This window comes from Zerene cesonia, chromosome 13 (assembly GCF_012273895.1).
Source record: "Zerene cesonia ecotype Mississippi chromosome 13, Zerene_cesonia_1.1, whole genome shotgun sequence".
Taxonomy (NCBI): Eukaryota; Metazoa; Arthropoda; class Insecta; order Lepidoptera; family Pieridae; genus Zerene; species Zerene cesonia.
Genome location: NC_052114.1, coordinates 7,354,864 through 7,373,130, shown reverse-complemented (window position 1 = coordinate 7,373,130; position 18,267 = coordinate 7,354,864). Strand labels below are relative to the sequence as shown.

Sequence of the window (18,267 nt, the reverse complement as noted above, 5' to 3'; positions counted from 1 at the left end):
CTCATAATAATAAACACAACCCCTTCTTTTATTTCTAACAATAATATATAAACAAATATGAACGATATGATATACTATTTCCTTGCAGTTTAATCAAGAGTATTGTCTTATTGGCAAATTATTTTATAACTTAAGAAGCTCTAAATCTCAGTCAGGCTAAACTTAGTGAAATTACGAAAGAGAGAAACCAAAAGTCATTGGTTGGTCAATGATAGAAAGATATATATATACATGATTAAAATAAATTGTTTCGTATAATCAACGAGGGTTTAATCGAAACCGTCAAACAAAACGAAATTTTGTACAAACATAAAGTTTTGGTTTATATTTTGAGCTTCGGTTATTATGAGAGCGCTTTGAAAATTAATTGAAAATCGCATTCAAATTTAATTTCGAAAAATTTGCTAGAGCGCTATTCGCTTTAATGTATAAAGTCTCAATTAGTATATAACAGTCCTGTGGTGGCTCTAGCTGGCGTAGAATTTGCCTTTTTAAAAGGAACACAACATTTATCAAGCGTAGGTAAGTAATGAGGAAACTGCAAATAGAACCAAGTTTATTTGACACTATTTATTCTTACACGTTTGTGAAAGACACTGAAAAATAATCAAATAGTCATTTTAAAACGATATTACAAGATCTTACCTTACTACAATGACATAAAAACTGTTAAGATATTTTTGTAATAAAAACGTTCCATATACTAAACGTTCATAAAGCCCGAAGGAATTTCCACAATGCGCTCTTCACGACTTCTAGAAAACGCTGTGTGACGTTATGTACAGCGGCGGCACAATTTTTCATTACATTACTATTAATAAGCAAAGTTCGAAACTACAACAGCCGCGCGATCGTTGCATTTTAAAACAATTTCGTTGGAAAGCTGTCGTGCTAAGTCAGATCGATAGGCGTCATTTAAATCTAAAGGGGTTGATGAACAATTACGCTGACCCGCTTAGTTTGTATGTATGTAGGTTGGAGGTGCGACGATATTTCCATGAGAAAGCGTGGGAAGGCCCTATGATACGATCAAAACTTTGAACTATGTCGGAACGACCTACCGGCGTTATTAATGAAGGGAAGTAATTTTGAATATAGAGAAGATTTACGTGGGGTCGCGTGATTTTGGGCAAAGCATTTAAGGGTTTGAAATTAGGGAGAGAGTTTATTAACTTAACAAAAAATGTTTTACTAACTCATATATTTGAACAAATGCTTCGAGATATTATTGAAATTTAATATATAATTGTTGTGTTCTATAACGCGCACTAAAGGTAAGGTAACATTAACCTTCAAGGAAGAAGTGCAGAGTCATTTCTTATCTGCTTTATGGATCAATTGTCGCTATGAGCCTCTTAATAAATGAGAACGATATACACTTACTGTAGTGTATACACGCTTATCGCTGTACTGAGGCACCGTACAGCAATGAGCATTCGTAAGCCTATATATAGAATACAGAATACTTCAAATTTCAATGCAGCAATGTCCTTTTCGACCGTAACTATATGTACCTAGCATTCACAGTTTACTTATCACACTATGAATAATAGATGAGTATTCATATGTCACATATCACAAAAGTAAAAGTAAAAAATCATAAAACTATCAAGCCAAACTTGCCAGTCCTATAATCCTACTAGATTCGTTCACGTCAGTCAACACTGAACACAATGTAACAAAACACGCGGCAGAAATAAAACACGTTTCATATAAAATGCATAAAAAGCAAACAAAGTACGCAAGATGTGCAAACACACCAGAGATTGAACGTTCGATTTACAACAGTGTCACCGATTTATAACCATCTGTTCTTATGTTCGATTATATTGGAATAGTTTAACCCTACAATTTCAATTTAGCTAATTGGACGGTGTAATGGATATTGGACTAATAAGAAACGTATTGTCTTCATCATTAAAGGTATTTCAATATCATATTCAAAGGGTATTTTTAAGTTTCATTTTTCCTTTTCGAATTATTGTAACTTATGACAATATAGCAGAATTTGATAAAGTGTTCTTTACATAATCAATCTGAAATATGTATGAAATAAAGACCAAGAAGAAGAAGGTTATAAAGTTATCTGATAATGCCCCTATATGACACATTTTGACTTAATATTCATATATCATTTGTTATTCTAAGTCACAGATACGCTAAACAGTACATATCGAGAAGCTGTGAAACCGGCTCAAATAATTACCTAGTAATACTTTCATGGAGTTTTGAAAGATATTTTATCTCTAAGCTCATAATGTTTATATTAGCACGAATAAAAAGGTTTGGCATGACATACGACAAATATTGTATTCATCTCAGACAACCTTCAGCTATTATGGATTGTTTATGAGGCTCGACTATCTGCCAATACAACTAAGTTACGCTTGTATGCAAACTGTTATATATAATTTGTGATCCCTATAAAATTTGTACGTGATAGCTAGATATATACACTACGTGTAGCGCAATACCTGAAAGTTTTTTTTATTATGATTGAAAAATGTGAAAATATTTGTACGTAGAAACCGTAACGTAACAGCGAAAACAAAACGAAGTTTCAATTATTATTGCTATCGAAATAAAATAAATATGAATAACAAAGCTTTAATGGCTTCACCTAAATTGGAAGAGCCACTGTATTACTTCGAAGAATAATCTGAAAAGATTATATTCAAATTACATTTTTATACAGATAGAATCATTTGCAAACAAAAATTTCTGATTAAATTTGAAGTCTAGACTTGATTCGGTGTATAATGTTCAATAATTTATTTTTCTTTTGGAATATCCGAAACGTAATTGATGTCGTAAATATTAATGTCATTCTGAAATTATTCCAAGATAATATTGGTCAGTACAATAAATATATATTTTTGGGTTGGATATAGACGAATTTTGGCTATTGTTGGAAGACAAAAGAACTAAGGGACGTCTCTAATAGTTCACTGCGTAATATTGATATGATTCAACGTATATTCCAATGAGTGCGGAAACCGTTTAAGGCAGAAGGGATCTCGGCTATTTCTTGCTAATAACTTCTCAGAAATATTCTCTGGAAGGGATCATTATGAACACGTACGACGAAAGCCGAGAAAAAGGAGAATAAAATAAAGAAAGATAGGAGACATTTATAACCATTTAAAATGTCATCTGAAAATCTAGTCATTGTAAGCTTTTAACAATGTCAGTGTAATTTAATTTTTAGTTTTATAGCATTGAAATGCTTTATAAATGAGAAATTTTGAAAGAATAGAAAAAAAATTCTCAATGTCAGTGTAGTTAGTAAGCATGTGTAGTAAGTGTAAGTCTCAAGAAGAAGGGCTATTTATTTACGAAGTTAAAATTCAGGAAACAAACAAAAACGTAAAATGTTTATATATTCTATGGTTATTTATTTGTTTGATACGCAAGCTGTGCGGTTTACCTACGTCGTACATGATTAGAACACAAATGGGTGAACTAAATTTTTATAATACCAATGATAATGAAAGTACAAAGTTATAGGTTAAAAGCACGGGAGCGGCATGTTAAATGGTGGCGATTTAGTCAGAATTGACTTTCCATGTCTCTTTTTCGCTCACGATAATTGAATCTTGCCATCCTACTTTCACAGCTAATCGCAGTGTATTGCCATAATCCTACTAATATTATAAATGCGAAAGTTTGTGAGGATGTGTGTGTGTTTGTTGCCCTTTCACGCGAAAACTAATGAACCGATTGCAATGAAATTTGGTACGTAGACAGCTAGGCAAATGAAATAACATATAGTCCACTATTTATGCCGATATTCCTATGGGATACAGACTTACACGGGTGAAACCTCAGAGCGCAGCTAGTAGGTTATACAGACAAAAAAAAAACTCACCAATCCAATCCTTTCAAATAGTTGTTATTATTGAAGAATTGCAGTTCCTCGTAGGTGATAGGGTTCGGCTGGTTGGGCACCAGCATTGGATGCATCGCGAGGAAGGTATATAGCGCTGTGCTGCCGGTCTTTTGTGGTCCAATCACTAGAACCTTGGGTAAGGTGTCGCACCATTTCGACTTGGACCAGATGCGTCTGTGTCGGATGTCGTCGCACGGATTCTGGGGAAAGGTTTCTTGTTATTATTTGTAATATTGTAGCAATGTAATGTTTCTAACTTTGTATGTTTGTATGAGGTAATCTGCAGAAGCACTGATCCGAGCATGAAAAGTCTTTCGCTAGTAGTAAGTTATAGTATTAACTTACCACTTTGAGTGTGAGTAACTTTTTTTTTATCATGGGTTAACGCGGAAGAAGCTGGGGTTATGAAAAAAAAACTATTGATTATTTTTATCGTTTAACTAGTTTCAGTAAGACCTTACGTAAGAAAATAGTGTTTGGAAATTATGAAATTGTTATTTTTTAAGATACGGATAATAACAAATCGTTTCTTTGTTAAAAAACTTCTTCTCAGGCCTAACTGATTGAAATAATAAATTATTAAATTTGAGTTGGTTGTTCATTTGATAAAACGATTGTTCCCGTACCTACGTATATTTCTGAACGTAGTCCTCGCGAGCTGCATTGTGATCTCTACGTTTGAAGTTTACATAAAGCAATCCATTTTCGATTCAGCCGATTAATCCCAAAGGGAATTAATATTTTTCATAACAATTGATATAGAAACTTAATACATTAAACCAGCCGTACCGGGCATAGTTGTTGAATGTATTTCTAGGAAAAACCCACGCACAAAATCAATTGCACAAATTGAATCAGCGGACGGTTTTCAATTTGTTTTCAACTAAAATATTTCGCTTTCTTTCGCTTAATAAAATACCTACGATTCTGTTTGATAAAATGCATTATAATAAGATATTTCTAAAGGCATGTCTATTGTTTAACAAAGACATTCTATTGATATAAACGTATTACTATTTACTGGATTCCATTACTTTTTAAATGGATAGGATAAAATTTATACCATTTATTACTTATAGTAGTGAGCATGTTAGATTTGTCAATAAACAATGAATCGAGAGTATCAATAATTTCTACTTGACATCGTTTCCAAAATACATTCTATACATAAGAATCATCATATTGGATAATATTTATTTACCCATCTTCACGTGGTACTGAAATTTACAATATTTTCTTAAAGAAAATTTTATCTGATCAACAAAATGATTCGTGTTTTATTATATTTACAGAATATTTCATTACGAAATGCTCTTCATTTTAGTTTAATCAAAACACTAGGCAGATTGCAAAAGAGAAATGATAGCCATGACAAATCTGTTTTTATAGCCACTTCAATTTACTTTGTCTGCTAAAGTCGTTAACTGGCAGTGATCCTTCAGTGTTATTAATTAATTATACATTTCAAGACAAAAATGGCCTTTTCTCTTAATTTAGCTGCAAAAAGTGTTCCGTGCCGTGACGAATAACGTTACATTTATTTGAAAGAAAGAGGCACTATTTCAAGTTAATGAAGAAAACGGCATCGCCACTTAAGAAATTAAATAAATACTATTTTACATAATGCCCTTTAGGTATCAAAACAACTATTGCGTATCGAGGATCCAATTTAGAGAATCTATAAACGATCTCAATGTTGTAATATCTGGAGTTCTAGCCTAACTCGGATATTGAGTGGGCCAAGTATTAGCTAAGGATCACGTTGAATAAAGGGCAATTACGTATATTGGAGAGGTTATAACGCGAGCATTTAATAGCTTCCAATATAATCCCGATGAATTTCAACGATCATTCGATTTCGCTTACACATTTAAGTGTGTAATATTAGCGTAATTTAGTGGAAATGCATCATTTATAATAACAATACACGAAGTGCAACGCGCCAATGAATTTATTCAAAATTTTCGTGCCATTTTCATACGAGGCGAATCCGAAGCCGCGACAACCGCAGCGGGTTAAAACAATATCCCGATAATAAGCTGCATATAAATTTTTATTTAAGCTGAAAAACATTGGCGGAAAAATTGATTGCACGGAAAACTCGGGAGGAGCGAAATTTATTTATTACTTCTGGTGTTTCTTTTAAAATTTACGACTTATAGTTTTTTGGATGATGCATTAAACTGGAACAAAAATATGGGGGTGAAATTTCCGTTTACAATGCAATTGAATCGTCTTCTAAAATATTTGATTACATACCGCATTCATATTTACGTAAATGAGAAAAAGGAAAAAAATTGCGTATCCATACTATAATCTACATCTTTACAAAATTTCATAAAGAACTGAACATTCGTGTTTGACAAAAAAGTAACAAACACACATTCACGTTTTTCACAATTTCACATCAGAACTATAGTAGGATCTATGCACTCCCGCCCGTTTCCTTTTCCTCACCCCTCCCATGATTGACGACCGGAAAGGTGGAATGCCATCTTTCCTTAATGCATTCGTAGTCACTACCGCTGTAAATGTTCATGGGTGATCGCTTATCACCAGGCGAACAAGCAGCTCGGGAGATCGCTATGACATTAGCAAAAGAAAAAACATAAAACCAACTCACCCCCCACAAAGGGCTAAGCTCGTCCGGCCGCAACTGGAAGTACTTCTCGGCGAGCGCGAGCGGCGGCGCGGACGCGAGCCGCACGTTCGTCCAACAGCGTAGGAACTTCACCACCGACTCGAACGTGTACAGTGCGAGCCGGTCGTTGCCGTAGTTGGACATGTGGGTCATGAATATGTTTATCTGTTGGATGAGAAACTGTGTAAATCATCTAACAATAACAGTACAAATATCGAAAAAATGCATCAAAAACGCGGTAAGTATTAAAACAGTTCTATAAGTATATTTAAGACCGAAGTCTCCAAATCCTCATTTGCATATGCCTTAACTCTGCAATGTTAATGGGCAGTGATGGTTGCTTGCTTATGTTCGTTAGCCGTTTCTAACGTAAAAAAATTAACGCGCATGTGTCAGATTCTTTACAAAGTTTTTGATAGTATAAAATTATCGATGTCTGTATAAGACGAAATTCATCTACTTATATAGGTGGTTAGCGATCTAAGAGCAACATTGCATTTTTTATCGCGCTTTATTATTATATAATGTCATTGTCTCGAATTGCTCTCCAGGGACGACGGTACGTCGCTTTAAGGTAACTACAACATTATCAAGCGTAAGAAGATTAAGAAGAAAAATGTGTTTTATAAAGTGAGAATCTTTGTTTATATATGGGGTCCTCTTTTATTTGAAAAACACGCATCATATTGCCGATAAATTTGAAAATTATATCATTCAAATTGAAATAAAGAGGATCATAGCATGATTGCCCAATCCCACCACATTATTGAAATAGCAAACACGACAACACATTTAGCGAAGATTTCACGTAAATTAGTAAGACCCCAATAGAAAACGATGACACTGCGTTGCTAAGCAACGGATCTGTGGCAAGGTCACATCACTTACCGCAAGTACCATTGAAGTGTTAAATATTCTTAAAGTGCATAATTGGGACGTCCGTTCGTATTCGAGATAAACCGCAGATTACGTCCTTATTATCTTTACACGAGTGCGAAGATATGGTTTGTGTCTACTGTTTGTTTTATAGATATGTGACTTTAAATAAAATTTATGGCTATATATATTTGTATCATATTTATTATTCAGATTATCGTTCCATGCAAAATCCCTACTCATATAAAGTAAACTACCTTACCGCCATCGTTTCGCCCGCGTAGTAAAGAAAAAAATTGGCAGTCCGTGGTTTTTCGTTTTTCTGTATCTTCTTCACACCTCAACCGATTCAGATGAAATTTGAACAAATATCATCATACAAGACCCGAGAAAAGACGAAGAAGAATTACAAATTGTGTAACAACGTGATTAAACGAATAAACAGAATTTAAAACCTATACATTTAACAATTGCAATAGCGTGACCTATCACCTCTATATGACGCTACCAGTCATATATGCATAACATACATCCAAGCATTTCCCAGCGCCACTGATAGCGGAAAATGTCGCACAAAGGCCAAACGCACAAAACAAAGTACAAACCAGTTAGGTGTGTGACAATAACACTTTGTTCTGTAGCAACTACAATTCCGCCGGTTTGAGGCCCGTTGTAAATTCCCGTCGAGTTATTAATGAACTTTCGGAACACCTTGCCTTCCTTTATGGACCGTTCCTAGGTTTATTTGGCAGCGGTCTCGCAGTTCGCACGCACCGAGCTTTCGTGGATTACCGGGCGTTTTGTGGATTGCAATATTGAGTTCGACTTTCATTTGTCATGTATGTTTATTGATGGGCAGGCAAGAGATCACGTGTTTAATGGTAAAAAAATGTGTAAGTTTAATTGTGGAGGGGAAATATTAATACTACAACGCAAAATTGAAGATATTGTTTGGTTGAACGCGCTAATTTATGGAACTGCTGGTTCGAATTGGAAATAAGTTATGTGTCGGATAGTCCACTATCGAGCAAGGCTATATCACATCACGCTACTACTATGAGGGCTGTATGTAGATAGCTATGCAAAATGTTGCAATAATATTCTTCTTGGGAACAGGCGATATTGTGTTGGTCAACTAGTCACACTATGGCACTATCACACTACCACACTATCACACCAATATTTTACGTGAAAATGTGTTTGTTTGGATTTTTGTCCGTCGTTGACACTACTGAACGGATTTTGATGAAATTTGGTATACTGACATGGTATGCGCTGATTTAAGTGACAGGACACTTATATCCCGATTAAATGCTCCACTGGGATAAAACACGAATTTTATGATCGGGGCGGAGCCGGGACGAGCTTCTAGCGGTCAATAATTGTAATAGGTAGCTTTTATCACATTTGATTCCATAAATAAAATATTATTGATATATTCTTTCATAATTCTACAGGCATGTTAAGTCAGTCAAGAGTCGATCTCAAGCACGCGAGTTGTTTACTCTTAAAAGATTTTCTCAACATATACACAAATTGCTATTTAATTAATACTCATTTATTGAATAGGAGTATAAAATATTGCCCTCTTTCTTCTTAAATCTATTTGTATTATAGGACAGAAAAACAAATATACATGTTTCACATGAAATATTTTCAAAATACATTTTATCCTCTACGGACGGTCGAATCTTGGATTTCTAAGTATCTAAGGGCGCGATGCTAATCGGTACAATAACTCATAAGCTGAAAAAAATATTATTCGCAAAAATTTACCCCTTCAAATATAATGCGTGAACAAATAATCGCCTTTGTTCAATTCTACATATCTTATATCTTTAAACGAGCAATCCTTGTATATATATATATATATATATATATATATATATATATATATATATATATATATATATATATATATATATATATATATATATATATATATATATATTGGCGAATAATAATACTTAAATATAATTTCCAAAAAACATAAGAGATAGAAGTACAATGAATGCGAATACCTAGCAATAACATTTTGGTTCATTCCATACAACTTTAATAGGAACTGTCCTTGCTTTTGAACTTCCAGGTAGGCGCTCTATGGTTACTAACTATCAACTTGTTCAAACTATCAACCACTGTAAAGCAATTGAAAACTTTCAGATCTGGTTTTTGACATCTACTGTTTCAAGGATATAATAGATACTCGATTATGCTTATTAATAAATCAAAGACTTATAGAGAGATCAATATAATTATAAATTAACACAAGAACATTAATGCACCCGGAGAAATATTCTCAAGATACTTTCTTATGAAATGCTAACGAAATTGCAAGAGATTAATGCCTTTAGACACGCTCAAAGCAAACTTAGCTATAAGGCAAGTACATACAATATATGCTATATATTATTCCGCTAAATATTCAGCCCGTATACTACTGTTTTACATAGTTTGCATAGATAAGAGCAATATTAATGTACTCTTGGCTTTAGTGCGCGCTAACCACACGTTTGTCACGGCGGCGTTTACTCCAAATTAACTCCTATGTTTAATTTTAAACGCTGCCGAAATACGTTACCTCTTATTTTATTCCAAACCACCCATTAAGCAAAGCATACGTACTATAAAGAGACAATTTAGCGTTTTAAATGGCCGAGGTGTGCAAAAATTCGTTGCTATTTTAGAATACTAGGGAACTCTAAAAGTTTGTGACAGGAATGTACGCGTAGTTAAAGTTTGTCTGTATTTGTTTAAACAAAAGGGAACGAAATGTAGTCCGACGAAAAAGCCTGTGAAATTCCTTTGAGGTATTTTACAGTGCAAAAATAAATCAATCAAAATCGGTAACGTTGGAATTCTGGAAATTTCCAGCAACGTTCAACAATTTATAGATAAAATATCAATTCATTAATTACGAAATTCATTTTCGTAGAGATTATTAGTTTCACAATACAAGATTATATAAATGATCGAATTTATTACTCTATAATAAATTATAAGTAATAGAGTAAGCGTATTGAGAATTGTTAAATTTCATATTATGCATATTTCATTATTTTGCGAGCGAACATTTCAGAATATTATTTTCCAAACACTTTACGTATAACTCTTCTTTTGGTTTTATTGTTATAATATTAATATATACAATAAAATAAACAACACACTCCAATCCCTCCAACCCTATATTTAACGTTAAAAGGGAAATAACAAAGAAGCGTAATAGCTATTCATTAACATTATCTACCTTCTAAATAGTTCGCGCCACACGAAGTTAGGCAATTCAACCGCAATAGACGATCTATCCGATAGGTGCTCACCGTTCGCCGTTCGCCCGCAACTCCCGCGAACAAATTAGATACTAATGAGTGTCTAATTTAGTAGGCAGTGTCGAGTCAAAATTACTTACCGGGTTATTGATGACTGTCTGGAATAGTTCGCCTCCTTGTATTGATTTGTCGAGCCTCTGTCGCCCACCTGGGTACCGCTCCAGTAGGAGGGTGTGCGTGAACAGGCCGCAAGTCTGCCGAGGCAAAACCATCACCCCTCTGTGCTTGAAGCCGCGCCGTAATCTGTGGGACGGGCCTCGCCTCAATTAGTTGGAATATGACACGTTCATAATTATTTCCTTATCGCTGTGATACGATTAACTTTAGTTATAGTAGTTTATTGGGTTACATTTGTTATGGTTTTTACTTTTACAGAATAAGAAATTCCTTTCACATTATTTAATGGACGTAAGTAATTTTATGTATGATCTTTAAGCATACTTACTAAATAAGTGAATTGACGTTGAAATTAAATTAACAAGGAAATGATGTATTTATTATTTATTTATTTAACTCTTCAACAACATTGTACATAGAAGGAAACTTAGAGATAATAATAATAATGAGTAAAATAAAGCGTACAATTTGTTTGGCGGCCTTATCACTTAGAAGTGATCTCTTCCAGACAACCACGGTAAAAGGTAACGAGCATACTGCTAAACTATAAGCTGTAATAGAATCTTTATGAATTTCGTTTAAGTATAAGCTTTGAACGCGAAAGCTGCTTCATGAGATTACTAAGTGACAAAAATTGTGGTATTACGACCGCCACATACAAAGTGACTGTATACGAACAGGCGGCACAGTGGGCGTAAAAAATGTAGGAATTCCTGGAAAGCTAACAGAAACCGTACCTAATCATTTTGACAATGCAAAAACTGTAGGCCGTCAGAATAAACTCCGAAACGAACGCAGTTATTTTTCCATTCGTAGGTACGATGCGGATCAAGTAACAATATATCATTCCAAAGTAAACAACGACTAAAATATAGCAAATAAATATTTGGATAGACAAAGGAAATATATGAAAACAGACCTCGTGATTTCCAAATCATACTTTTAAAAAACAATCAGCAAAAAATACATTCGCTACAAATAAAATTTTTACACAAAATTCGTTTGCGTGGTATTTTTAAAAATACACAAGGGATAACAAAGTTTGTACACAAAATAAGAACCGCAATTAGGGTTGCCCGTATCGAAAACAGATATTATCCACCGCATTTAATATATTGTATAGTCAGCGCTGTGTTTTTGTTTTGGACGTTATTCAAAGCCCGCAACCTTTTACCACTAACAGCCAATATTCTAAACTGGTATACATTCGGGATTGTTTCTACGCAAATTGATCTCACCGAATTGTCATATTCGTAGCGTTATTGAGGATTTCCCGCCCTTCACGAAATATGTTTCGTTCGCGTCTTAGCGATGGCTCATTTCAGATATTGATGGTATGCGATATAAACATATTGTATCATTTTAGACAAGGCTCATACGTTATACGTACCTGTAATTTATAAAACTAGATTTATTGTACCGTTACTAACGATATGGAAATTGGTTGGAAATTGTACCTACTACGATGAGTAATAAATTTTCGTTATTCATATTATAGTATGCGAAGTGGCAGTTAAAGTGATTATGTTTTAACAAGAAATAGATATTAATCGTGTTATAATATGTAGACTTGAACACAAACAATTTTGATAACAATCATGACGTATTTGTATACTCTTAAATTCTATCACCACACACATTTAAATTTTTCATTTTTATCATGAGCAAATTGTGGGCATTTAGATATTTGTTAATTTTAATCGCTTTGATTCTGCACTGAATGTTTTAGCTTTAATACTTCAAAAATAAATTGAATGTTTTTAGGAACACTCCGTAAATATTCTGAATATATGAGTATTAGGTGTTAACTCAGCTAACACTAACGTTGAAAATTCAATTGATTTCACACCTGAAAAACAGCGTATGAATTTTTGTTAACGTTCCAAAAAAATATTGTGTATAGTTAGTGTACGTACGCTTGTAACATTTGTTGTCTCTACGCGTGCGAAATGAAAGTTTTATATCATTTTGCACCTGCACTTTTAACTGTGAAAGTTGTAATTTTACATTTAAAATGTTTGCCGTATAGGTTCGGACTCGGCGAGGTTTCAGAAAAAAATTTTTCGTTGTTAATAAAAAAAATGTGTTATTTACATGATTGTAAATTGTAAATTGTAATATACAATGCAAATGGTAGCTCGAAATTCTAAATAATTTTCAAGATTTCTCAAGTTCTTGTTTTATTAATAACGAGAAAGGCTAAGATCACTGAAATAACAATGCCTCCTGTATAGACCAGATTTAACGTAATCGTAAATGCGTAAAAATTGCTCTGAATTCATTCTAAAATGAAGAACGATCATACCTTTTGTAATTCATTTCAAAGCACAAACTGTGTACCGAATTGTACATACAATATGTTAAGTGCGTATTTTGATTTTGAATTCAGATGTAACAATTCCTATTTCATTTATTTTCAGAACATTTGAGACTAGAAGTTCTGCAAAAGCATAATCATACATAAAAAATCTATCCATAGTTTTATATTGGAAAGATATCAACATCACAATATAGTGTTGTAATCAAACAGAAGAGAAATCGTGAATATCGGATATATGATCAAAATATAATATCTTCTGAGACGGTTTAATCATGCCACTGGTACGTCATCTAGTCCTTATATATATCTGTACACGAATTGCTTTGCTTCTCCTTTAAAAATCGTTTATTACCACGGTCGTACCATTAACAGAAATGTCGTAAATATGTGTTGCGTGATGAATTATAATCAGGAACAGAATGAAACACGATTTGAATAGTAAATTGACTATCGACGCGTTTGAGAAACTTACATTGAAATAAATTTCCAAACATTACAGAAAATTACCTGTACGACCACTTAACATAAAATGAAATACGTGTTTACCCTAAAATTATATACCAGTTAAAGTTATTGCAATGCGTATTGACGAAACGCAAAATAATTCAGCACTACTACATATGTACATCTAGATAGTTAGTTATTTATCCCATGTTGTACACATAAGCGGCCCGGACACCGCCAAGCGTGGAATCACCGCAACGTACCGTTTGTGGTGTACTGGAGTTTGGCAACCACAATACTGACGCCACTAACATTTCCCAGCAACATTGCTTGGACCAGAACACGCATCCATCCCGATTTCATGTCAATTGTCTTTGTAAGACTCTTGTGGCTTTTGCCAGTGTTGAGTGGGATTTATGCTATTTCTGATGTGGTGCAAATTTGATTTATGTATGGGGGTTTTAAGCGAAATAGTTCTAACTTCGTGTTGGTTTTATGTCTTAGCATATTTGTTTAATTATTTTTTGTTAATAATATAAAACGGGTGAAGAGTATTTTAATGCGTATTTTTACATATTATAAATGCAAGTTATAAACCAATTTGGTTTGGATGTGCCTATAAACCGTTCGAGTCATCGTTGTTTTGAAACATTTTAATCAGTGTTCTATTTAATTTAATAAAACGGTTGTTAGGTTAGGTTAGAAAATTGTCATAACCGATGAGATAAGAAAAACATACACGTAATAAGAAATATAAAGAATATTCGCTTTTGCCTATAGATAATCACATGGATCCTTTTACCATCTTTTGATAGACCAAGACCATTGTAACTCGTCTCGTCAAGGGAAACGGCGCGTGGACAATTGGAAATATGTCGATCGTAAGTGAAATATATTACAAGGCAAAACTCGAAAGCCCACAAAGACCCGCCCACCGCCCGCTCTTATTTTCTAGATTTCCCCAGGCTTCAGAGTCAACCGACCCGAGACACCTACCTGCCCCGAGATATTTCCCGGTATGTGAATAATATAGTGACGGTTCTTTTGCGTTGTAAGCGATATTTAAATATTCCAAACGTCACTGTAAAAGCAGACAGAGTTCGGATTCCTGAAAAACATTTTTGCATTCAAAAACGCGGAGACGCTTAGCGATTCTAAAAGGTGAAGGTAAACAGCAAAAAAGCTTTTCCCTGTCCGTGTCAGGAACTCGGCGAACAAAAGTGGGAGGGGTTATTTCGGGAGACGCGATATGTGCGTCGTTCTAATGAGTCCTACCTCGCTGGCCTTAGATGTGGATATTCCTCTGTGCTTGTGACTTTGACGTCCCAAACTTTCCTCCAAGCTTCATACAGCGGCTCGTGCACCGGGTATACGCCGGAGTGGTGCGGGGATACAGAATAGCAGGAGTTCGTTGGTATGCCGTGTTCCAGCGCGAACTGTTTGTTGAGCATCATTTCTGCTTCCAGTTGCGACACGTTGTTGTATAGGTGAGGCTGCTGGTGGTTCCACATGTGACAAAACCTGTATAATAATAATGGTTACAGAAAGTCAATTGAGGAAATAAAGCTAATTATTAAAAACATTAATCCTATAAGACTTAACGCATTGCTACAAATCTCTATAGGTACCACTTAAATAATAGTATTTTAGGTAATTAAAACTTACTTTATTACATAATAAAAAGATGACACATACATACAAATTTATAAAGATAATAAATTTTCTAAGTTTTGCTATTAAATATGAGGACTTTATGAAGATGAACAACCATATCTTAAAACAAAACCAACTGAAAACTACAATACACACAATTATTCCATATTCCTTACCAGCTGAAATGTTCTCGATTTTTCAACAGGGCGTCATCGCCCCTATTCTCCATCGTCGTTCCGTGATGGTAGTACTTCGCGCTGAAGCCCAGGTTAAACCTGAAGCCTGGCACGAGCCGCTGCAGGGCCACCTGGGACGCCATTAGCGCAGACACGTCTTCCTCGTGGAGACGTGTACCTGTTCAAGAAATTCTCTCTTATTCTTATGTTTTCCAAGACAATATGAATGGAATATGTAACAATTTATATGGAAGCGACACTCTTCTACAAAGACACGTTCGAAGAACCTCAAATCGAACATGAAATATTGAAAATTATCCATTTAATAACAGCTTGAAAGCTTTGAATTACAAACATACAATTTGACTGCAAAAATCTGATAAATCATATTTTATACCAAATGTATCAGCTTATCTTTAGTAAATTGTTCACGCTGTCTACAATACCAGATAAATATACATATTAAAGAAACTGCCAAAGTTAAAAAACTCCTTATTAAATATTTAATAACCTATACTGATTAAGATCGCTACTGAAAGATGTGAAATGCATAACCCATAAACCCAATACCCCACGGAGTTGTACTAAAATTTATGGATAAACATTATATTAAACAGGCTGTAGATGGAATTATTGTTCTATTGTGCTTGCTATTAATTAAACATTATTCGACGATACAAAATAATTTTACGTCGCATTTCCGACATTAAATTTATCATTAAAATTATGAAAATCTCATTATGGACATTGTATAAATAACCATGCACATGTTATATATTATGTAGATTTAATTACGCGACTCATTTTCTCTTCGTCCGTCATATTTTATCTTGAAATACGTTTATGCATAACATTAAATACAAAGTAGCAACATAATACGATGCGAAAGTTTTTAGTTTAATTGTATATTCGGATTTATTTTATGAAAAATATACAATTTTACGATATTCCGAATACACTTGCACTAAGATAACAGTTATAAGTAAATGATAAACTTTAACACGTAATTACTCCCTATCAGCAAGATAAATTTAAACATTATTTTTAAAACATTCATAATGCGGATCTTTAAACTAATTTTGTCAATCCATGGAAGGTCCCTTATGTAGATTATAAACTTTATTAATTTATATAATACTGATTTTAGTTAACCCCGTTCAATGACATGATATAATATTATTAGGGTATTCATATTTTTCTACAAAAAAAAAACCCAAAAAGTGCATACCTACAATTAAATTTGTTTACAATTCACAAATAATAATTTATATTTATAAAATACTAGCAAACCCCGCGAACTCCGTTTCGCCACCAGATGGCTTCGTTTTTCCCGCTTTTCTGTTGAAATTTTTCCGGAATTTTCTTTGCTATAAACCTCACGGTGCCCGAGACCTTTCCAACGAATGCAAAACCGTGGAAATCGGTTCGTGCGTTCTGGAGTTATAGCGTCAGGAAGGAAAACCCGACTTATTTTTATATAGTAGATATAGATATTTATTTGAATACAAATTCCTGAAAGCAAATCTCTGATGATTAGAATTTTACTACGTTAATTAAGAAATGAGAAAGTCAATAAAGCAAACTGCTAAATAGAATCTTAGCATAACTAGTTATGAGTAAAAAGCTGAAGAAATTATAATATCTTATCTTGTATATTTCATCCGACATCACCGCGCTGTTTCGCGCGAATAAGCACATCGTGAAAACATGCCTTCTCGGGAATATAGCGTTGTTACTATAAATATAAAATTGCATAAATCTATGCAACTATAATATCAGTATCGACATTGGACATACTAAGAAAAATACTGTTATCTGTTTAGACTTCCACAACCCAACCTTTCTGTGATTTAAAAAAAGCCGTGGAAATCAAGGGAATGCCTATGGACAAAATAGGGAATTGACCTATTTCAAATAGTTTCACAATTAAACATAGGTTTATTTTTCTTTACCACGAGCTATGTCCGCGGACGAAGTAGTGGAAAACATATTATATTCATAAAATATGTACAATTTCGTGTAAACGAGTGGCTTTAATTATAACTACTTCATTTAATTAGAATTGGTATTTTACCGCTACGTGGCGCCAAGTCTAATATTAGTTTATCTATGCAAGTAATTTGTTGGACGTTGGCGCGAAGGATAGATGCTAATCGCTTAGCTAATAAACGTAAATCTAAGCACTGCGCCGTCAAATAAATTCTTCACTGGGGAATAAGACATTAATTTTACGTGAGCTACGTTCATTTAAATGTTTTTAGTATTATTCATTCATAAGTAGAACGCAACCAGGCACTCAAACTTTTAAAGGTAAATTTCGAAAATTCGAGATAGCAAGTTTCGTCTAGAGAATAAATAATCAGGATATAGGGATTATATTATGCCGCATGTACAAACAAAATACCATACGGGAATACAGCAGATATTCGTTAATATACTCTATAACTGAACCGGTCACGTACTTAGCGTCGGTGGAACCGTGAACAAACACAGTTTCACACGTCCGCTGGATGTTATTGAAAACAGTGGAGCCACCTTTTGGAAAGAATGCACGTGTAGGCCAATACGCGTCGCCTTTTAATACTATTTACCAAGGATCCGGGACGCCCGTGATCCTATTCAAACGGGCCAGAGGGGTCACGGGTCGGAGCTCAGAGGTCAACATCGAGGCTCATATTTGTTCAGCGCTTGTAAAATACCTCGAAATTTGAATTCGCCGCTATGTGTGCGCCGTGTGAGAAACGATTTCAAATTGGGTTTCGCTGCATTGTGTTAGATGATTGTGACATATGTTCGTCGTATGTGCTTTCTTTAAAGGTTTA

At 34.2% G+C, this 18,267-nt stretch overlaps 1 protein-coding gene across 2 annotated transcripts in view; it reads right to left on the bottom strand.

Annotated features, from left to right (window-relative positions):
- Window positions 1-18,267, bottom strand: part of LOC119831033 (bifunctional heparan sulfate N-deacetylase/N-sulfotransferase) — a 103,967-nt gene that overhangs the window by 13,128 nt on the left and 72,572 nt on the right. For both annotated transcript variants that reach the window (XM_038354254.1, XM_038354255.1), the window contains exons 7-11: window positions 15,446-15,623; window positions 14,892-15,137; window positions 10,816-10,978; window positions 6,513-6,695; window positions 3,869-4,089 (exon numbers count right to left, since the gene is read on the bottom strand). In XM_038354254.1, the coding sequence (XP_038210182.1) occupies window positions 3,869-4,089; window positions 6,513-6,695; window positions 10,816-10,978; window positions 14,892-15,137; window positions 15,446-15,623 (991 nt within the window). The remainder of the gene's footprint in view (window positions 1-3,868; window positions 4,090-6,512; window positions 6,696-10,815; window positions 10,979-14,891; window positions 15,138-15,445; window positions 15,624-18,267) is intronic.